We start from the raw sequence: 24,199 nt of genomic DNA, 5'->3' as shown, positions 1-24,199 counted from the left end.
AATAATAATAATAATAATAATAATAATAATAATTATTATTATTATTATTTTGAGGGACTCTCCTCTCTCTCACTCCCTCGCATGTGCCGCTGGGTAAGTCTTTCCTGCCCTGGGAAGCCTCTCAAGGCCAAGAAAGCACTGGCGAGCGCAACGGCCTGCCTTCCTTCTCTCCCTCTCCTTCTCTCTCTCATGCGTGCCGCCCGGTGAGTCTTCTCCGCCCTGGGCTGGGAAGCTCTCCTACAATGGTGGCACACACCCCCAGTGCCAATTTTCCCCACATCTTGTAGACCTTATTTTAGGTCTTGCAGCCCACTGGTGGCCCACAGGTTGGGAACCACTGCTTTAAAGGATGCTGTAGATGCTTTAAACCAAGGAAAAAAGACAAGGCAAGGAAGAGTATCTAACATATGAAGTTTCCTATGATATAGCTGAGGTGGTGGATAAAAGAGAACTGAGGGAGTTTTTCTGGAACCATACTGAGCAAGTCTGTGGAGCTGGGGAGGGGGGAATCAAACAAAGAGATTTAGTGCTAGAAATTTCCAAAGATGGTCTGTACAGACACAGAGAATCCCTTATGTGTGAATTACAGAGACCAGAAAGGAGTACAACTCCGAGAAACTCAAGCCAAAGGTATGGAAGATGTAATTCAACAAGTGGAATTCTGCATTATTCCCATCTCCTCTTAACACTACTACTTATTGAGCTGTAATAAATATGGCAGTTGAAGCACAAGTGAATGATGTATATGTTTGCAAGGCTTGGAAGATGGACCAAAAAGAAAATAACACAATTAAACATCTTAATTGAATAGTTTGTAAGATGAGATGCCCATATTTTGCTTAATATTTAGTTTTACTAGCTGACATCACTGGGTAACTTGTTGTGGCTGGCTAACCACCTACCACAACTTTCACCAACAGAGTACAGTACTTAATATCATAATTTGGCTGATTGCATGATGAAAAACTGTGTTTTCTCAAGATCAAAAATTGAGGCTTATGTTAGCCCGGATCCCCTATTATAATTCCATAACTATTACAGGTTCTGGTTTTATCCTTCTTGAAGTGGCTTCAGAAGGATAGAGGAACAAATATGTATACAGTAGAGTCTCACTTATCCAACATAAACGGGCCGGCAGAATGTTGGATAAGCAAATATGTTGGATAATAAGGAGGCATTAAGGAAAAGCCTATTAAACATCAAATTAGGTTATGATTTTATCAATGAAGCACCAAATCATCATGCTAAACAACAAATTTGGCAGAAAAGTAGTTCAATACGCAGTAATGCTATGTAGTAATTACTGTATTTATGAATTTAGCACCAAAATATCACGATATATTGAAAACATTGACTACAAAAATGTGTTGGATAATCCAGAACGTTGGATAAGCGATTGTTGGATAAGTGAGACTCTACTGGATTTAAGTATATAAACAAACATATAGTGTCAAGGACAGAACGCCACAAGATTCAAAGTAACAGAGTTTATTAGATTACAGAACTCAAAAATGCCCGTAAAACACAAGGGCCAGGCAGTTTTTGCCTTTAGGAGCAAAAAGGGGCAAAAGTAAATGTTCAAAAGATAAACCGGATTAAACCGGAGTTTAATCCGGGTAAAAACAAACTGCTTGCTTCAGCCTGGGTATAAACGAAACGAAAGCCAAGGAACAAAAGATACAAAGAATGCAACTAATTGGCAGCAGATTCCTCTCTGCTGCCAACACTGTGCTTAGAGTAACTTGCGTCGCTCCCCCACACACACAGCAGACAGGATCTCCAACACGAGTAAATCAGCCAAGGATTGTAGCAGTTGAGTAGACCAGTTCCGTTCCGTAGATCAAAGCCAGAAGCAGACGTTTGTAGTTTTTCCAAGTCCAAGAAGGGGGGAAGACAAGCCGTGGTCAGTTCAGTCCGAGTTCTCAAAGCAGGAGATGGCGTCCGTCAAGAAGACGACGGAAGGTCAAGGTCACAGCACAGGAAAGCACACAAGTCTTCAGGGAAGCGTCCCACACACACACGGATCCCAAGCGTTTGCCCAGATTACCTTGCCCAACGCAATTTGCAATTGCTCTCAAGCCCCATTTTATGCCCGTTACAAATCTTCATCACTGTCAGCTGTCCTCCTTAACCCGGGCGTTTCCTCATCACTTTCCTCGTCAGAGCTGGAACACCTCTGACTACGCCCAACAGCATCTCCAGCTGTGGATCCCGTCCCATCCCTCCAGCTAAACCATGGGTCTAATCCTGAAGGTCCCCATTCATCTTCTGTCCCATCATGGCCAGTGGCACCCACTTCCTCCCTTACCCGAGTCCAATCCATCTCATCCTCCTCTGAGCTAACCAGCCCCTCCTCCATTCTCTCCGTAAACCCTTCGAAAGACTCCTCGTCAGATGGTGCTGCAAATATGTCTCGCAGTCTTTTTCTCTCTCGCTCCTCGAGAGTATCTGACTCTCGAGGAGTCTTACGCCCACGTCTGTCAGTAACAGAGCCATGAGGCTCAATCATAACACTATCCCCTCTCACAAAGGCCTCCTCCCCCGATGGCGGAGAAGTGGCAGTGATACCCTCCGCTATAGCACCACGACGACTAGAGGTATCAAGTTTCAACAGCGAACGATGAAAGACTGGATGGACCTTTAAACTAGACGGTAAACGCAAACGAAACGCAACAGAAGAAATCTTTTTAACGATAGGAAAGGGACCCAAATACCGAGGCGCAAACTTTCCCCCAGCCTGTTTAATATGTTTGGAAGATAACCACACCAAATCCCCTTCTTCCAACTCCTCCCCTGCCTGCCTGTGGCGGTCAGCCTGAGTCTTCTGCGTTGCCTTAGCTTCCAACAGTAAGCGACGGGCAACATCATGCAATGCAGCCATTTCCGAAGAGCGGTACACAGGGTCCGAAGAGACCACATTGGTCGACGGCGCCACACCTCCCCGTGGGTGAAAACCATAAGTTAGCTCAAATGGCGTATGCTGACTAGACGTGTGCACCGCATTGTTGTAAGCAAATTCCGCCACCGGTAACCACTTTACCCAAGCCGTGGGTTGATCTAAACAAAAACAACGCAGATACTGCTCTAAGAGCCCATTAACCCGTTCCGACTGTCCATCCGTTTGCGGATGGAAAGCTGAAGACACGTTTAACTTAGTCCCCAAACACTCATGGAAGTGTTTCCAAAAGCGTGACACAAATTGCGGAGCCCTATCTGAAATAATCACCTCGGGTGCTCCGTGCAAACGATAGATGTGCTTTGTAAATAGTAAGGCCAACGTAGGGGCCGCCGGAATGGTTGAACAAGGAATAAAATGAGCCAGTTTACTAAATAAATCCACCACCACCCAAATACAAGTATAACCCCCAGACTTAGGCAAATCTGAAATAAAATCCATGGAAATGATTTGCCATGGCCTCTCCGGAACAGGTAAAGACGATAACAACCCTCTAGGGCGCCCAACAGGCGTCTTACTCTGCTGACAAACGGCGCAGCTGTCACAAAAGCGCAGAATGTCTTGCCGCATCTTTGGCCACCAGTAGCTCCTGGTGATAAGCTGTACGGTCTTGAACCTGCCAAAGTGCCCAGCCATGGGTTCGTCATGGTGGGCTCTAATCACCTCCAACCTGAGGGTCCCTACTGGTACGTAAACCTGCCCCCTACGCACCAATACCCCGTCTTGATCCTGAAGATGCGGCAGTATGGTACGGTTACCTGCAGAGAGCAGCATCAGTTGCTCCTGAGTCCATACATCATCCTTCTGAGCCTCAAGGATCTGGTCATGTAACCCAAGCTCATTATCTACAACACACAGAGAGGCAGTAGGCAAGATGGTCTGACATACTACCTGCTCATTGGTCTTAAATTCCGGCTTGCGGGATAAAGCATCGGCCCGCAAGTTTGCCTTCCCCTCCACGAACTGCACCTTGAAGTTAAACCTGGAGAAAAACAAAGCCCAGCGGATTTGACGCTGGTTTAACTTCTTTGCTGTTTGCAAGTGCTCTAAGTTCTTGTGATCAGATCTGACCACGATCTGGTGCCGTGCCCCTTCAAGCCAGTGCCGCCACACCTCAAACGCCACCTTAATCGCCAACAACTCCTTCTCCCATATGGTATAGTTCTGCTCGAAGGGTGTTAGTTGCCGCGAGTAAAATCCACAGGGACGCAAGGTCCCTGAGGAATCCTTCTGAGACAATACAGCCCCCAACGCGTAGCTAGAAGCGTCCGCTTCTACCACGAACGGTCTGTCAACATCAGGATGGGTTAGTATGTTGTCCGATTGAAAACTAGACTTTAGTTGTAGAAACGCCTCGTGAGCTTCCCGCCCCCACACAAATGGCTGTTTCTTGCGCAGAAGCTGCGTCAAAGGTACCGTGAGCTTTGCAAAATTCGGAATAAACTCCCGGTAGTAATTAGCGAAACCCAAGAACCTTTGTACATCCTTCTTAGTCTTCAGCTCCTGCCATGAGTTGACGGCGTCAACCTTATGTGGGTCCATTTTAAGTTCCCTACCTGACACTACATGACCTAGGAACTCCACTTCAGGCACATGAAAGACGCACTTGGAAGCCTTGGCGAAAAGCCCATTAGCCCGCAGTCGGTGCAGAACCTGCTTGACATGTTGACGATGTTCTTTCTCGTCCTTAGAAAAAATCAAGATATCATCCAAATAAATCACTAAAAATTGGTCAATTAGGTCCCTGAACACATCGTTCATGAACCTCTGGAATACCGCAGGAGCATTACAAAGCCCAAAAGGCATGACTCGGAACTCGTGGCATCCGAAACACGTGTTAAATGCCGTCTTCCATTCATCCCCTTCCCGTATACGGATTAAGTTATAGGCCCCCCGCAGGTCAAGCTTGGTAAAGACCTTAGCCCCTTGCACCCTTGATAACAGTTCCGAGATTAAAGGCAGCGGGTACCTATCCCGAATGGTGTATTTGTTTAGGATCCGATAATCGCAGACCAACCTAAGTTCCCCAGTCTTTTTGGCTACAAAGAATACCGGTGCCGCAGTTGGAGAACTAGATGGGCGAATAAACCCCTTGGCTAAATTTTCATCTAGAAACTCCCGCAAAGCTTGCCTTTCCGGTACAGTCAAGGCATACAGCCTCCCTGCTGGCAGTTTCGCACCTTCTGCCAACTTGATGGCGCAATCATATGGCCTGTGCGGTGGTAATTTGTCCGCTTCTCTTTTACAAAATACATCAGAGAACTCCCCATACTCAGCAGGCACTCCCTCCATATCAGAATGAGTAACATTTAGAGTGCAACAATCCTGCCTCTTTAAGATCACTTTACGTGTTGCCCAATCTACATGTGGGTTTACTACAGCTAGCCAATCCATCCCCAGGATCACATCATATCTAGGCAAGCTCGTAATATCCCACACAAACGTTCCCGTTACTCCCTGCACCTCCCACGTTACTGCTGAGGTTTCATGGTTAACCACCCCAGTCTCCAGCAGTCTCCCATCTGCTCCTTCCACCCACACGTCGCATGCCTTGCGCACTCTAGGAATGCCATGCTTCTTAGCAAACTCAATATCTACATAGGAGACCGTAGCCCCTGAGTCCAGCAGTGCCAAAGTAGAAACAAGTTCCCTTCCCCCAACAGATAATGTAATGGGTACGAAAACATGCTTCCTCCCCTCAGTTGACTGCTTGAGGAGCCCTAGTGCGTTGGACTCACGTCGCACTAGGGCTGGCCTTTTCCCGAAAGCTGGGAAGGTTTCACATTACAATTTTTGGCAAAATGCCCAGCATTCCCACAGTACAAACACAAGCCCAGCTGCCTCCTACGGCTCTTTTCCTCTGTAGACAGCTTTTTAAAGACCCCAAGCTCCATGGGCTCTTCCCCCATCACCACAGGTGCCCTGGTTACATGCATGGGTGGCGCACACATTGCTTTTGAGTGTTTACGAGCCTCGAACCTTGCGTCTAAACGCAGCACCTTAGCTACTAAGGCGTCCCAGCTTTCAGCCGGCTCCAAGCGTGCTAATTCATCCTGGAGCATATCACTTAACCCGGCAGTAAATAAAAGCATGAATGCATTTTCCCCCCAATCCAGCTGGTGGCGATACAGGTTAAACTTATTTAAGTAATCCAAAACAGTCCCCTTTCCCTGTTTCAACCGATACAGAGCCCACCCAGCGTTCTCCGTGCGGAGAGGATCCCCAAAAGTATCAGTTAACAACTTTTTGAAATTATTCAAATTGTCCTTGACTGGGTCATTTCCCAAAATTAAATTAGTGGCCCATTGTCCTGCGGGACCGGTCAACAAACTCAAAATAAAGGCCACCTTGCTAGTGTCTGTAGGAAAAGCATGAGCACTGAGCTGAGAAAAATAAAGCTCCACTTGTGCCAAAAAGGTTGGCAACTTGCACCTGGTTCCGTCAAAGCGTTCAGGAGTCAAAACATGTCCTTTCACAGCCTGAGCTGTTTGGATAACGGTAAAAGCCGTTTGCAATTGGTCTACTTTGGCCCTTAACTCATCCATCGTCTTCCTGACGGGTTTATTGCTGCAATAAACTTTTTATAGGCGTTGGGCAATCTGTCAAGGACAGAACGCCACAAGATTCAAAGTAACAGAGTTTATTAGATTACAGAACTCAAAAATGCCCGTAAAACACAAGGGCCAGGCAGTTTTTGCCTTTAGGAGCAAAAAGGGGCAAAAGTAAATGTTCAAAAGATAAACCGGATTAAACCGGAGTTTAATCCGGGTAAAAACAAACTGCTTGCTTCAGCCTGGGTATAAACGAAACGAAAGCCAAGGAACAAAAGATACAAAGAATGCAACTAATTGGCAGCAGATTCCTCTCTGCTGCCAACACTGTGCTTAGAGTAACTTGCGTCGCTCCCCCACACACACAGCAGACAGGATCTCCAACACGAGTAAATCAGCCAAGGATTGTAGCAGTTGAGTAGACCAGTTCCGTTCCGTAGATCAAAGCCAGAAGCAGACGTTTGTAGTTTTTCCAAGTCCAAGAAGGGGGGAAGACAAGCCGTGGTCAGTTCAGTCCGAGTTCTCAAAGCAGGAGATGGCGTCCGTCAAGAAGACGACGGAAGGTCAAGGTCACAGCACAGGAAAGCACACAAGTCTTCAGGGAAGCGTCCCACACACACACGGATCCCAAGCGTTTGCCCAGATTACCTTGCCCAACGCAATTTGCAATTGCTCTCAAGCCCCATTTTATGCCCGTTACAAATCTTCATCACTGTCAGCTGTCCTCCTTAACCCGGGCGTTTCCTCATCACTTTCCTCGTCAGAGCTGGAACACCTCTGACTACGCCCAACAGCATCTCCAGCTGTGGATCCCGTCCCATCCCTCCAGCTAAACCATGGGTCTAATCCTGAAGGTCCCCATTCATCTTCTGTCCCATCATGGCCAGTGGCACCCACTTCCTCCCTTACCCGAGTCCAATCCATCTCATCCTCCTCTGAGCTAACCAGCCCCTCCTCCATTCTCTCCGTAAACCCTTCGAAAGACTCCTCGTCAGATGGTGCTGCAAATATGTCTCGCAGTCTTTTTCTCTCTCGCTCCTCGATAGTATCTGACTCTCGAGGAGTCTTACGCCCACGTCTGTCAGTAACAGAGCCATGAGGCTCAATCATAACATATAGTTTACCCCCTAAAATGGGACAAATGTGAGAATCAAATCCTAGACAGTAAAGAGTCCTGTTGAGTTCACAGTACTGGTTGAGCTTACACTCCCAATTGACATAGAAAGATGCCATAAACTGAGAGAGAGCATTAGTTTATCAAGCCCAGTAGTGTCTACTCTGAGGGTCCTTCCACACAGCTATATAACCCAGAATATCAAGGCAGATAATCTACAATATCTGCTTTGAACTGGGTTATCTGAGTCTACACTGCCATATAATCCAGTTCAAAGCAGATAATGTGGGGTTTTATACAGCTGTGTGGAAGGGACCAGAGTGGCAGCGATTCTCCCAGGACCCAAAGAGAAATTTTCTCCTTCACCTTCTCCTTAAGCCCCTTGAACAGAGATAACAAGAAAGGAGCTCAGGAGCCATTACACAAAAAGCATGAGCCATGTCAATGAGCTCCAGGACCGGCTTCTAAACATTCTTTTAAAATAAATATATTCACATGGATCTGAAGCGAATTACCACTCCAAATCAGTTAATTTAATCCAGCGTCATGTGTCATTATTTGGGTCTAAACGTATTCTTTGTTAGAAAAAGCCAAGAATGAAGTCAAAAGATATGTATTTCTTTCTTCCCAAGTTTAGCAAAAGGAAAAGCTGGTGGATTTGTATTAATAAGTATAACAAATCTAGATATCTGCAGAAACCATGTCTTGGGGGCGGGCTGTGATGACTCACCAAAGTCAGCTAACTTGAGCTCTCCATGGCAACTGAGGAGCAAGTTCTGTGGTTTCAGGTCCCGATGAAGGATGTGATGTTCATGGATATAAACCAAAGCTCGCAGAAGTTGGAACATGAAGAGCTGGGGAAAAGAAAAAGAAACCAGGTATCTGTGGTTAGTGATTGATGTGAAAAAGTCAATCCAGAGAAAAGAAAGCAAAATGAAAAATCTTGAGAGCCATTTTTCACCAATAGTACAGCTGAAGACACACACTATTATAGGCTGCTTTGCATTAGAAGAAATCAGAGGTATTTTATTCCATACTGATAGAATGCCCAGAGTTCAAAACAGCATTTCAAAATCTCACATTACTTGTGAGTGCAATGGTGCTACAAACTGTACGCAACTATCCCAAAGCGTAGGTTATAAACATGGTGCCAATGGGAGATCTGTATAACAAAGGACCTATGTCCGTGGAAGAGCAACCTTCTCCCCCTTCTCAGTAATTATTGCCATTTTACTCTAAAACATTTTATCTATGCTATTTTATTACAGCATTTACTCAATTAGCTATCTTGATAACATGCTCTATCTGTTTTGTGGAAGCTTTGCTTTTTGACTTCAGAGTTTGAGAAACATGCTTCTTCATTCCACTGTCCTTTCTCAAAGTATGTGTTCCAACTATATGCAGACTATGGGTGTATATTATCACTATTCTACATCAGTGTTTCAAAAGGAAATGTGTGGCATGCAATTTAGGAATGAGGATACTTGTGTGTATAATGAAGCTACTAGATCAGTACCATAGACAGACATCATTGTAGATAGTGCCCTATCTACAATGATAGATTGGTCTTACTGTGAAGGATCATTCTGAAATGGCAGGAGGGGCAATCCACCACAGATGAGTTATCCCATGTGCCAACTCAATTTCAGAGGTCCATGTTTTTCGTTTCTTTTCCATTGGTTTCCTACACAAACAACTAAAACTAAACATATGCTAAATCCTTAACAAAACCAAACATATACTACCGTAACAAATTATTTAACTCAATTCCTTTAACCCAGTGGTTCCCAACCTTTGGCTCTCCAGGTGTTCTGGACTTTAACTCCCAGAAATCCCAGCCAGCTTGCCAGCTGTTAGGAACTGTGGGAGCTGAAGTCCAAAACACCTGGAGGCCCAAAGGTTGGGAACCACTGTTTTAATCAATACAATTCCTTCCCTTCCTTTCCTTCCTCGCCCCTGGAAGGTGGGAATGGATTGCTCCTCCTTCAAGTCTCATTCTCAGCATGCACAAGGAACAACATTTAGTTAGTTGTGCAGGTGATTAAAAACTGATAGTGAAGGAAGGGATCTGTTGTGATCAATGCTGACAGCAAGGATGAGGAAGAGGGATTGCCTCTCCTAGCATCCAAGCTGGAGTCAAAAACAGAGCAACAGCATCACCAGCCAAACAGTGAACAACCCACCACATCTCAGACTATAGATCAAGAGCGAGAACACTCTCAATTGGACAGTGCAAAACCTACAATGGCAGACCCCTAGCTGGAAGACAAAGAGTTAGGCATTCCAGCCTGTCTGCAGCTGAAGAGAAAATAAATTCAAGCTTGGGGGTCCAGTTGTTTGGTCGACAATTGAGAGCAGCTGCGAGAGCAGCATAAATACCTGGGAGTTGAGGCAGTCAGTTGCTGGCAGCAACATCTTTGTTGAAGTTGTAGCCTCTAGACTGTGTGTTTCCTTAGATTTTGTGTGATGGATTGAATCTTGGATTTAGGTTGTGGGCTGTAAATTATACCTTGGACTGTGTTTGCTACAGATTTCCTGGCCATGGAACTCTGGCACAACCTCATGGTTTACTTTACTATGTATCACTTGTGTGCTAATTGACTGGTGCCTTGACCTTGGACTGACTTTGGCTTGCTCTTGTGTGTTTGCAGCTTGCTATATAACCAAGCTTGGGAGAAACCTGACAGGATCCAAAAGAATATAATAGAAAAAGAATGTGGAATCCTGTAGTTGGGTTGGCACATGGGATTGCTCCTTGTGCCATTCCGAGAATGTAATACATACTGTTACTAGTCAATATGGCATCAGCTTGGTAGATGATGCTCCAATATCTACACATCGTATTGTTTATTCTTACCCATTCCAACTAATCACAGAAAGAAGCAAAGGCTTCCAAGTAGGTGTATTTATTTATGGCCATTTGCTTCATCCAAAGCCAATCTCTCTTATAGATAACAGTCTCAATAAAAGATAGGTAGATACATTAAGGCACAATCAGGCATCACAGGCCAGTGGTGTGCTTCCAAATATATGGGCTAACAACATAATGCATGCCTCTCTGAGAAGAGTGGGGTACAAATATGGTAAATAATTAAATAAATTCAGTTCCTTTAAAAAAACATTGATTTTGGTATCGGTCACCTTGGAAATCAGTAACCTTGAAAATTTGACATTATAGAATGCTGTCTCCTTGCCAATATTGCGCAAAATGAACTGAATTCAGCAGGACTGTTGTATTTTTCCATCTGTAGGTCTCAAACGAGTAGGCAAGTGAGGAAAGGTGAATGAGGGGCTTCCTATTTTGTGGATACTACGTAGAAATTGCAAGGAGGCCTGCCTGTGACTATGGGGAAATGTGATCGGCCCCCAAACCACTACAATTTTTTAAAAATCAGAAATATTACATTAATTACAAAATTAGCAGAGCCCCCGATGGCGCAGTGGGTTAAACTGCTGAGCTGCTGAACTTGCTGACCAAAAGATCAGTGGTTCGAATCCGGGCAGCGGGGTGAGCCCCCATTGTTAGCCCCAGTTTCTACCAAGCGTTCAGTTCGAAAACATGCAAATGTGAGTAGATCAAAAGGAACCGCTCCAGCGGGAAGGTAACAGCACTCCATGCAGTCATGCTGGCCACATGACCTTGGAGGTGTCTACAAACAACACTGGCTCTTTGGCTTAGAAATGGAGAGGAGTACCAACGCCCAGAATCGGACACGACTAGACTTAATGTCAGGGAAAATCCTTTACCTTTACCTTACACAATTAGAACTTCATCACATGAGGCAAGCAAACTGCAATTACGGCCGGCCGTGGACTTATTACTTATTGCTATCCCAGCAGGAAACAGCCTGGAAAGCATTTCTCTTACAAACACAAATTATCTGTTAATGATCTCCTTTTGTAAAAAGAAACAGCCTTCCAGTAGTCCTCACTGGGATAGCGGAGAGAAAGAAGCAATGTAATGTGATAAGTTCAAGCAAACATACTGTTGTTCTGCTGCAACTGTAATTTGCCTGCTGTGTGTGATACTCCTCCTCAATGTGCAGTTGATTCCTTAAGGCCCTTGACACTAAGTGTATGCCTGAGTGCACAGAAAAAGAGGCAAAGATCCAAATGATTCTCTGTGATCTACAATGCTCCCAAGGAAGGGCTTTTCCCCTCTGAAAAGTAAACAAGACAATCCTTTCAGAGGCAGGATATTACAAGTGATACAAAGGCATGCTATCAGAAGGAAGGAAATCAGCACATGAGTATGAGTATGCTCTATGCAAAGGCAGGTGTGCTTGGATCTTAGATGCAATTCTAGGTTTCCTATACTGGTGTCACTTCTTGCATTAGCTTTCGGAAGGAGCTTTCCCCCATATTGTCTAGTTCTGCTCTAAGATGGTTTGGTTTTCTAGTCACAAAAAGTAACCAATAAGTGGGATAGAAATATACTTCTTTTAATCTCTCACTCTCTCAAACTCAGTCCAACAATGCGTCAATTTTTCACAGTCGAATAAGGCTTTTACGGAGATAAAGGATTCTTGTTTCTTCAATAACGTACCATAACATTATGAGGATGAAGTCCTCCAGGATGCTGAGACATGTACTGTGCTACATCGCTGTGCTAAACAATCATGGAAGAAAGAGAGAAAGAAATATGAACAAGACCAGGAAAATCAATCCACAAGCATCCTTTTTACAGAATCGATTAAAGTATGCTTTATTCTAAGATGAAGATGCAGAAAAATGCAAGTGGGATGCAAAGGGTGGAAATTATTCTGCTACCATCTCTCATGGCAGGACCCGGAAAAGCCTCTCTTATGTAGGGCTTTGAATTAACTCACTAATTAACTTCCTTATCAGGGTTTTTTCCCCAGCCATTTCCCTTAACTCATTGTATTTCCAAATTAGCTCATTCTTTTTGTAAAAAAAAACAACATGGTTTAGTGAATTAGCTCATTAGAGTTCATTAAGGTGAAGAGTCCTTCTCAGTCATATTCAGGAAAACACAAAAGGCCTTCTGCTGAAGAAGAAATACCAGAAATTGAAGAAAAATGCATCATATTCTGTTTTTAGGCAGGCTTATCTATATCATTTCTCTGAAGAGACAGGAAGGGAAAGGGAAGAACTTTCTGAAGCCCAGGTCACTGTAAAAACAGGAGTGGCGCAGAAGATATGAGTTTGTGAAAGTGGATGGGATGACCAATGGAAAAAAGGGAAATACATACATCTTGGGGGGGATCTACACTGTGGAATTAAGGAACTTTAACAACACTTTAATTGTCATGTTTCAATGCAATAGAATTACAGGAGATATGGTTTTTAGTCTTCTTCAGCAGAGTGCTAGAACACCATTAAAATTACAATTATCTGGATTCCATAGCATTGAGCCTTAGCAGTAGAAGTGATGCCAAACTGCATTAATTCTTCAGTATAGATACCCCCTTGGAATGGAAAAGCATGGGGCAAGTGATGTGTTTGTATAGTAGATGATCAATACCCCTAAGCAGTTAACCCCCCTTTTAGGCCTGATGGGCCAGGGAAAGCACAATGCTGGTGGGATGGAAAGAAAAAAATAAATGCAGATAAATGACAAATGGAATTGAAGAGATGATTTGAAAATAATAATAATAATAATAATAATAATAATAATAATAATAATAATAATAATGTTATTTTTGTACCCCACCACCATTTCCCCAGAGGGACTCGGGGCGGCTTACAGATATAAAAACCAGCATACAGTATACAGTTTTACAAAAACACACAAATAAATTTAAAAGGCATTAAAAATCACAATCATTATAAAACACATGAAAAACAAGCAATAAAAACATAAAATGAGCTGGGAAAAGTGCACTGAGTGGAACTTGTAAACAAGAAGGAAGATTAAGGTGCTACAAGGTCATGGGAAGAGCCTTAAACTGGGGTGAACTCTGCGGCTATGTCAAGGAGTTAAGATGATTTGAAGATGGATTATGGGACCCCATACTTTGGGGTAGCATTTCCCAACTTGATAGCTCCCAGATGTTGGACTCTTATCATCCCCAAGCACTTTACAGGCTGCATGGGGAAAAATTCTAGATTGAGGAAGATGAAAGGGGAGAGACACCCAATCCTGAAATTGATTAAATGGAGAAACAAGGGCAGGGAAAGTGGAAGATCTCAAGAACTGGGGAAAGAGATCTTTCAATTTAAAAGCTTTCCTACTGTTCATAGAATCATAGTGTTGGAAGAGACCTTGTAGGCCATCCAGTCCAACCCCATTCTGCCAAGAAGAAGGAAAACCGCATTCAAAGCACTCCCGACAGATGGACATCCAGCTTCTGCTTAAAAGCCTCCAAAGAAGGAGCCTCCACCACACTCCAGGGCAGAGAGTTCCGCTGCCGAACAGCCCTCACAGTGAGGAAGTTCTTCCCGATGTTCAGGTGGAATCTCCTTTCCTGTAGTTTGAAGCCATTGTTCCGCTTCCTAGTTTCCAGGGCAGCAGAAAACAAACTTCTCCCTTCTCCCTATGACTTCCCCTCATATATTTATACATGGCCCTCATCATGTCTCCTCTCAGCCTTCTCTTCTGCAAGCTAAACATCCCCAGCTCTTTAACCACTCCTCATAGGGCATCCTCCAAACCCTTGATCATTTTAGTTGCCCTCCTCTGGACACTTTCCAGCTTGTCAACATCTCCCTTCAATTGCGGTGCCCAGAACTGGACACAGTATTCCAGGTGTGGCCTGACCAAGGCAGAATAGAGGGGTAGCATGACTTTCCTGGATCTAGACACTAAACTTCTATTGATGCAGGTCAAAATCCCATTGGCTTTTTTTAGTTGCGCATCACATAGTTGGCTCATATTCACCTTCCTTTCCACGAGGACTCCAAGATCTTTTTCACATGTACTGTTGTCGAGCCAGGAATCCCCCATTATGAATATGTGCATTTCATTTTTTCTGCCTAAGTGGAGTATCTTGCATTTGCTGTTATAAAGTAAATCTCTCATTTCAATTTCCAGAGAAAATCACCTATTAAAGAAAATCACCTATTAAACCCAGCAGGGGATTTCCTCACATTACAAATGTCGACTTCAGCGGAGGGATTTTCCCAAGGACATCTGACTCCCTGCCTTCTGCAGCCCCATCCTGGCTGATATTGTTTGCATCCAAGAAACCCTTCCATTAAATGCAAAGATATATACAATGAAAGGTACACTTTTGCCACTATCACTGTATGCTATATAGTTACATACCATTATATATAAATGGTATATATATATAATTATATATAAACTGGTATAGTTAGCAGAGAACTGTAGAGTCTAGCTCGTCTTTGATTAATTGGTTTATTGCATTTGTTTACTACCACTCCTTGAATTTAATTTATACATGGCAGATTTTTAAAGGCTATTTCAAGTGTATTTTTTATATTTTAAACTGTTTTTACAACACACTACTATTTTAAAAATGTTAACTTTTGTGTTGTGCTTTTTACATTTGACTGAAATGTGGAACTGTTAGCTGCCTTGAGTCCCCACCGGTTGAAAGGAGGGGTATAAAGTTAATAATAAAAACAATAATAATAATTTTATGAACATTTATCTAGAATAAATTGTGTTCTAGATGTTAGTTCAAAAACAAATGCCAGACTTTCAGTAGGTCTAGTCTTCCCTTCTGAGGCAACAGAGAGGGGGGAAAGTCTCAGGGCCACAGAGCCATATAACCCAAAATATCAAGGCTGAAAATTCCACAATATCTGCTTTGAACTGGGTTATCTGAGTCCACACAGCCATATATTCTAGTTCAAAGCAGATGATGTGGGATTTTATTCAGCTGTGTGGAAGGGGCATCTGTCTTTTTGTATGTGACGGTATTCAAGACATTTAAAGAATGCCATCATGTTCCCATTCATTATTTTTTTCTCCAGGATAAACCTAAACAATTTTTTTTAATTTTTCCTCACTCAACTTGTTTTCTAATCATTTTTACTGTCCTATTCTGAACTTTGCTTTTACTCTTTTGAAAAGTGATACCCAAAAATAGACACAGGTTGGTTATAAGCAATAAAGTGGACCTATTTTCAGGACATGGAAATAATCATTCAATTAAAGAACCCTAAGAAACACATTTGCCTTTTCTAATTGCTGATTATCATTTTAAACAAATGTTTCAGTGGTCTGAAGTTCACATGTGCTCCAACATTAGCCTCTTACTTCTTAGTAGAGGCAAATAGAGAGAGGAAGAAGAGTTTATTTTGGTTTTACAACACCAGCTATTCGTGCAAATGAAGCACATTTTAAAAATTTGGCTGTGTTTTAGGAGAAATTACAGGGGCAACAGGAAGTTCTTAGGACAATGGAAAAGAACAGGTGAGTGCAAAGCACCATCACTCTGATAGATTTACTGTTTCTAGGAGTGCATCCACACTGTAGAATTAATAATAATATACTTTATTTATATTCCGCTCTAGCTCCCTGAGGGAACTCAGAGCAGATTACAGGTACATATATGACAAACATTCAATGCCATTATACAATTGACAAGACAGACAGTACATAAATGGAGGCAAGGTTCCCTCTATTCATCTCCAGCATCCGGCTGTACTTGACTAAGTCATGGGGAGGTGCTGTTGTTTAATTTTCCACACCAAGGAGCCTGTTGTCTATGGATGCCTTCCTGGTCAGATTTTGGCGGCCTGTTTTTCAGGGCACCTTTTACCTTCCCGCCAAGGTGGTACCTATTTATCTACTCACATTATTGTTTTCAAACTACTAGGTAAGTAGAAACTGGGCTGACGGCCGGAGCTCACCCCGACCTGTGGCTTTTAATTGCCAAGGTTGGCAGGATCTTTTGTAGCTGGCGATTTAACCCACTGTGCTAGCTGCAGGTTAAACCGCCAGCTATAGAAGATCCTACCGATTAAAAGAATTAATGCAATTGACACCACTGCCAAGGTCAAATGCTATGGATCCATGGGAGTTGAAGTTTTACAAAATCTTTGGCCTTCTCTGCCAATGACTGCTAATGCCTCACCAAATTCCAAATCCCAGGATACCATAGCACTGAGCCATTGCCATTAAAATGGCATCAAACTGAATTAATTCTACCTTAGGCAATGCTTTGCAAAAAAAAAAAAAAGTGGGCAGAGTGTTTGTCTATTGGCCTATGAAGTCCTTTAAACAAATCTTTAAAGCAACCAATGGAACTGTTCCTAACTAACTAAACTAATCTGTCTAGTGCAAAACAACAACTCACCATGTATTCAAAGACTAATGTCAGATTCTCTTTGGTCTGGATGATGTCATGAAGAAGCACAATGTTGGCATGTTTCAAGCCCTTGAGGAGGGATGCTAAAGAAGACAGAAACACAGTGGTCAGATTGCTAGTAAGAAAAGCCAAAATGGTTTAACAGTACAGATGGCAAGTCAACTTTGCCAAAGGTCAATTTTCTGGGACAACACCTCCAACAGAGGCTTATGAAAAATCCCATCTAGGTCAGAAGTAAATAAGCAATTGAAATGCCAGTCTCATCCCAAGACTGGTACATTTTATATTTTTGTACCATAACACCTGGAATCTCACAGCCAGCACAACCATACTGCGTGGCATATTTTCAACCATTGCCTCTCCTTATTGGAATGATAGTGTTTTTAATTAGCAGTTTAAGCTCTCAGAATTTCTTCCATTATTTTTCATATTTTATGTTTAGTTGTAAACTGGGACAGGGGAAGTTTTTAATTAAGGTATTGACTGTATCATAAGCAGTCTAGAAATCTTTGGGAATAAAGTAGGGTTTAAACGTTTAACATAAACACCATTGTGAATTACGAAACTTAATAATCCTTCAGCCTTTTTTATTGGACATGCTCGAGTCTAGTGTGCCCTGTGGGTATGCAGGGTGAATCATAAAATACAGACCTTACTGGGATAAAGAAACTACAGTTGTGGTTTCAGACACATTTCTACCTGCGGGCTATGATCTCTCAAGAGATGGCCACAACATTGCTAATATGCTTTCCCTTTCTCCTTAGCAAGGAAAAAAATTGCAATTCCATTGGGACTTCTAAGGAGATGAAAGCAATTGTTTTAAAGGAAACTTAAACAAGATGTTTTGGATATCGCATCTGTGTGAGCAGGAGCCTCTAAAGGTCTGAAATAAATAGAAACTGAAGCAAATACGTAAATCTGACATCAAGAAAACTACAAACATTTTGCCTGGTATGGTGATTTCTCCTAACAAGACCAAATAAAACAAAGTGCAAGTAAAGTTCACTCTCAAAAAGGTATTTCAGCACATAAAAAAAGAATCACATGTGTAAATAGAAGACAAATATATAAATACAAACAATGCACTTAAATGCAGGTCAGATGTGTCCAAGATGTAAGAATAGTAGCCATTGGTGAACTATATTTTCAGTACTTTCTTTTATGTTTCCATCCTAATCATCTTTTGAAACTTTTAAAGATTGAACTCTGCATCTTGCTTCTTTAAGCTCAAGAATTATTTAGAGACATACTATATTGCTTTTGCTTACTGTGACCTGAATGCACCACCAAGTACAGTGGAACCTTGACTTAAGATCATCCCAGCTTAAGAGCATTTTGAGTTAAGAACTGTTACTCAGCCTGGCTTTCACTTTGATATAATAGAGTTTTGAGTTAAGCGCTAGTGACAAAGGGTGCGCTAGTGTCAGAATCCAGGGCTTCAAAGGAGCAGCCTCCATGCCTCATGCTCTTGTCTGCTTAGGGAGATTGCTGTCTGTTTTGCTCTTGTCTGATTTGAGAAACTTTGGGTTAGTTGATTTTGTTTGGGTTTTATTCCTGGTATGTTTGGCTTCATGAAGATAGACAGGAAGAGAGAGCAAGAGAGGGAGGGAGGCTGGAATGAGTCCAGTAGGAAGAAAATGTTTCTGCTTCTTTGCTTTGTGCTTCCTTGCCCCAACCTTGTGCTTCTACCATTTTAAAATTGATCTTTCTTTTTTATCATTCCATGTGAATGTGCATTTATACATGATTTGTTATTTATAAGGTACATTTTCTTATTTAAAAACAAGTTAAAAAGGGGGTTGGGGAGGCAGAACAGATTAATAGCATTTCAATGCAAAATTCACCTTGAGACAAGAGAATTTTGAGTTAAGAGCTGGATCATGGAATGATTTAAACTCTTAAGTCACTGTATTACTGTACTATTTTTGTACTTTTAAATACTCTGCTATTTTGGGGGAATTTCCCTAACCATCCTACAGAACACTGTAAATGCTTTGTAAGTGTTAAATAACAGCATCAGATAAGCCCTATATTGGATATATGACACTCTCCTAAATCGACATAACACAGTAAAAATATGATCATCATAAAACAGGCATCTATGACTGGTAGTTTTTCAGAACTCCTTGTGCAATCCATGAAACCAGCAGAACCTAACATATTTCTTCTTTTTCTTTGTGAAGAGGGAAAAAAACTCATGGCTGTGGACATTTGTAAGGGTGGGAAAATAGCTATTAATAGAACTAGAACCCACTGGGGAATGGGAGAAGTGAAAACCTATTTGTTTTTCTCTGAGGCTAAGAGTGACTTGCCCATGGTCACTCATTGGGTTTCCATGACCAAGTGGCAATTTGAATCTTGGTCTCCGAAGTCATAGTCCAGTGCTCAAATTGCTACAACACACTCTCACATGGGATCATGGAACACATTAAACTGGTAGGAGTGGCAGCACATTCAGTCCCAATCCCTTCTGTGCCACACATTTCTATGTAAGAACAGAACTATTATCTCAGCTAAGGACATTTGCTCATTGTTGGTTCAGTGATGGAAGTTAGAAGGAAAGAAAATGCAATCTGTATGTACTTGGTGGCCATTTTCTTTATATTTGACAGAATATAGTTCCAATGGTGAAAATAGATCCAGGGATTGACTGCTAGGAGAGATAAGTTCTATGCTCACACTGAATCCCTTACCTTCTCTTATGGTTGTAAAAGGGACTCCTTCTTCAGTCTTCAGACTGATGACTTTCATAGCTACTAGCTGTCCATATATTCTAGTGAGACAGAACAGAACCTGTGAATCTCCACGCATAAGCATAACATTACCATTTGATGCATCCTGCACAGTACACTTAAAGGAAGGCTACTTTTTATGTTCATTTCATTCTCAGAACTATTCATTTATGTTGATGTTCCTTATTTGTTTCTGTTTGTGCTCCTGATTGTGCTTTTCCTGCATGGCAGGGGTTGGACCATGTGGTCTCTTCCAACTCTATTGTTCTATGATTCCTCATAAAAGCAAAACTTAAGTTTTTCAAAAGAGACAGTTTATCAAACATAGTTCTCTTGACCTTGACTACCAATCTGATATATAGCCCGATACTACAATGTTTCTCTTCAAATGTATCGGTCAGGTGCATTTCTCAATGGTCCATTGGTCTTTCTGAATGTCTATAATGTCACTTTCCATATTCTTTGCCTAGTTACAGCTGGCCCCTATTTTGACTGTTTGAAAGATTTCACCATCACATCCTATAGATAAATTAGGCATAACTGGACACTTTTAAAAATTCTTATTATCTAATTAGTATTTTGGAACCCCCGATGGCACAGCGGGTTAAACCACTGAGCTGCTGAACTTGCTGACTGAAAGGTTGGCAGTTTGAATTGGGGGAGTGGGGTGAGCTCCTACTATTAGCCCCAGCTTCTGCCAACCTAGCAGTTCGAAAACATGCAAATGTGAGTACATCAATAGGTACTGCTCCAGCGGGAAGGTAACGGCACTCCATGCAGTCATGCCAGCCACATGACCTTGGAGGTGTCTACGGACAATGCTGGCTCTTCGACTTTGATGAACATCTAATTCGAATTACAGAATATTATCTACAATTTTTGTTTGTGATATTATTTTTGTGCTTTAAATTCATTCTTTTATTTATGGTACACTGAGTAATTATTATCAGTTTACACAATGCAAAACACTTACCTGCTGATTCCTTTGTACACAGTGGAATGGGAACTCTCACTCAGCTTCTCCAGATTTAAGTAGGATGAGGTTTTTCCAAATGGGAGACTTTTTCTTTCCTTAGATGGAAGAGAGTGAAAACAGAAGGAGAAAACTCAGGGCTCTTCCAGATAGGCCCTATATCCCAGGATGTGATCCCAGGTTTTCTGTTTCTTCCAGATTATCTGGCAGTGGGGACTCATATAATCCCGTTTAACACATAAAACCAGGGATCAGATCCTGGGATATAGGGCCTGTCTATAAGGACCCATAGTTGGTTTCTCCATAGGTTCAAAGTATACTTAGCATTAAACCCCTTATTAGCTATTGATTTTAAAAAGAGGAAAGAAATAGGGATACCTGTCATTTGATTAAGCTGGTTTTAAAAAATAATCAAAATTTGGCTTGCATCATATTATATCATCATGCTGAACAATTATTAGTTGTGGTTGTCCAAAAAGAGAGGGGATGGATTCAGGATTGCCTGAAAGTCAGTCTTTTTAACTTGCACATCATAACCTAGGTTGTATTCATTCTGTAATATGTTACATTTTTGCTTTGTACACACTTGCAAGAGTTCTCCAAAAAACTGAACCCAATCACTCAAATAATGTGTAGACCGGAGACGCACTTTCTTCAAATGAATCTCAGATTCTAGCTTACAAATGATTACAAAACTGTTATGAAATGCAGAATTGTTCATATTTTTCAGTCAAGAGATACTGAGTCTCATAAGACTAAACTTTTCTGATGTTATGTAGTGGTTGTTTTTCGTGCTGTGGAGGACACAGATTGGATGAGGCTTGTCTCTGATATAAGGCAGATAGAGGATATATGCTTACAGATAGGAACAAGACTGCAAACAGGTAGACGAACAATGCCCTAGATTTAGGAAAGTCAGCTGAAGGAAGAATTGATTAAGGAAGAATTTTCCGATCTGTGTGTTGCAGTACATTACTGTGTTGGCTGAACTATATAGGTGTGTCATGCAAAGGTAACAAGAAATAATAAAAATCTTGGAAATGTATGTTATTACATTGCAAATCACATATTTTTGGAAACATAAAGATTTTCATGATATATGTTGTATCTGTGTAAGGGGTATGCATTCGTATAAGGGGTTAATTTAACCTCCAGTTTGCTAGTAAAACTTGATTACTGTGTTATGAAATGATGCATATCTAAAAAGTGTGTCTGTTGTGGTTCAGTCTGATGATGAAGGGGGATTTGGGTTTGAGCAGTCTGTTCCAGGAAATGTAGAACAGCATTTTGAACAGCAGTTTGTCCCTGGGAAAGTTGACGGTTCTGAAATGCAGGTGAATTCGGAAAGTGCTGATGGCTTAGAAAAACAGACAAAACAGGGGAATGTGGATAGCTCTGAGTTTAGCAGAGATGCTGCTGAAGTTTGTCATAAGGATGACCTTTCTGGGATGCTGAGGATTGTCAATATCAACAAAGTCCAGATGGGAATGAGAAGGATGAATTTGTGTTAGACAGGGATTCCAGGTTGAAGTTGAGATCGGGCCTCAGACGCTCTGTGAGAATTGGAGGCAAACGTTGGGGGGGGGGGGGGTAGAGCACAGAGGAATGTGTTTCTAGCTTGCAAGGAGGTTTTAAAGGAGATGTAATTTGGAAAGATTTCAGTCAGAGCAACATCACTGTTGGAGATTCAACTCTTGCTTAGTTTCGGTTCATGCCTCGTCTCATGTTTGGCATTTGTGTTATGATTATACTTTTGAAGCTCATGTTTTATGGTTTCTTCGGAACTGCCTTGCTATTCTTGGGACTTTGTACTTTTATCTACAAACACTTTGAACTGTGTTTTATGGATTGCACTCTCAATTGGATTATTGCTTTCTTTACTGCTTTCTATTAAGTTTTGCTATTCTTTATCAATAAACTGAAAAACTCAAGCCTGCTGTGGTGGAGTGTGTGTGTGTAGCAAGGTGAACCAGCGCTGCGGTGTGATAGTGTCACTAAAATGAAATGTCTAGAAAGCTCTGGATTAGGGTTTTGAGGAGCTGTGAATGATTGAATAGTTCAGGGATTAATGTCTGATCTAAATATATTTTAATAAACCTCTGTTTATTATTTTTGGAGAACTATGGCTGTTCTTATGAAGTTTGGAAAGACAGTCTAGTCACACTTACCACGACGAATCCCACAAATAACACATCTTGATCCATACCCTAGTCACCTTAAGTCTCCAGTATCCAATTCAGGGAGAAATCTTAAGGTGTAAAGGGGCAGAGTGAGTGACAGGAGTCCTAGAGTCTGGAACCATGGGACCAGCCTGGAGACGGGATCTATCTCAACTACCCTTCTTAGCATAGAATTAAAACTAAGATTAGCTACTTTTCTTTTTTGTTGGGTAAAAGCAGGTTTTCAACCCCTATATAGGTAGATGTTCAAAAATATTTGGGGTGTGGGGGGGGGGGGTTAATTATGAAAAATGTAGCCATCACAATACATTGTGATTTACAGCAAATAAAAGTTGATGGTATATGTTATTTGACTTTAAGGTAGCTCTTGTTTCTCAGGGAACAGGAAGCAACCATTTTGGGCCCTTCCACACAGCCATATAACCCAGAATATCAAAGCAGATAATCTACAATATCTGCTTTCAACTGGGTTATCTGAGTCACACTGCTATATAATCCAGTTCAATGTGGATTTTATACACCTGTGTGGAAGGGATCTTTGAGAAGCTACACGCCAAATATGATTCAGTTGGTGGAAGACTGCCTACGGATTATGGATGCATTCTATGATAAAAGAAAAATGAAATATAAAATGTAATAACACTATGTAACATGATTTTTGTTCCTGAGTTATACATGTCATTTCCTAATTGATTCCATCATAAAAACATGGAAAATGTTAACTACAAAAACGTTGTTCTTGCAAAACATCCTGCAGCACATTTTGCTATAGTTTTTCAATGAATATTTTCAAGTCTCAACCAATTTAACATAGTTTGTGGCAGCCACAAAAAACAAGGTTTCTGGAGTTATAACAACTACTTCTGGAGTTATAACAACTACTTCCAAAGAAAGTACCGCACAATTAAACAGGAAATAACATTTTCAAGCCAGGAACAGATTTTTTCCCCAAATTTTGTTGCATATTCAATGTATACATGAAGCCTTTTGTCACCTAGAGGACCTTTTAATCAGCCTTTCCATGACTGTGGAACTACCTGCCGGAAGAGCTTTGACAGCTAAACAAGATGTCAGAATTAAAAACATAATTGAAGGCCCATCTCTTCCAGCAGGCATACCCAGTCAACTTTCAATCATGAGTTTTGATTTACATTCTGTGGCTACTATATGTCAATTCTGTATCTGTGTTTGGTGTAAGTTTTTTAAAAACATCTTTGGGTTTTTATATAATGTATGTATTTTATTGTATATTTGTCGTTTATTCATTCAGTCGTTTCCAACTCTTTGTGACCTCATGGACCAGTCCACGCCAGAGCTCCCTGTTGGCCGTCGCCGCCCCCAGTTCCCTCAAGGTCAAGCCAGTCACTTCACGGATACCATCCATCCATCTTGCCCTTGGTCGGCCCCTCTTGCTTTTTCCTTCCATTTTCCCCAGCATCATGATCTTTTCC

The 24,199-nt window shown here is 41.7% G+C and overlaps 1 protein-coding gene across 1 annotated transcript in view; it reads right to left on the bottom strand.

Annotated features, from left to right (window-relative positions):
• The window catches only part of cdk15 (cyclin dependent kinase 15), a 104,706-nt gene that overhangs the window by 76,770 nt on the left and 3,737 nt on the right, over positions 1–24,199 (bottom strand). The window contains exons 3-7 of the mRNA XM_062962013.1: positions 20,569–20,666; positions 19,557–19,636; positions 16,852–16,946; positions 12,168–12,230; positions 8,352–8,475 (exon numbers count right to left, since the gene is read on the bottom strand). Coding sequence (XP_062818083.1) covers positions 8,352–8,475; positions 12,168–12,230; positions 16,852–16,946; positions 19,557–19,636; positions 20,569–20,666 — 460 coding nt within the window. The remainder of the gene's footprint in view (positions 1–8,351; positions 8,476–12,167; positions 12,231–16,851; positions 16,947–19,556; positions 19,637–20,568; positions 20,667–24,199) is intronic.

The sequence above is a fragment of the Anolis carolinensis genome, chromosome 1, assembly GCF_035594765.1.
Source record: "Anolis carolinensis isolate JA03-04 chromosome 1, rAnoCar3.1.pri, whole genome shotgun sequence".
NCBI classification, from domain to species: Eukaryota; Metazoa; Chordata; class Lepidosauria; order Squamata; family Dactyloidae; genus Anolis; species Anolis carolinensis.
The sequence above is the reverse complement of the archived record's forward strand: the minus strand, read 5'-3'. Positions and strand labels throughout refer to the sequence as shown.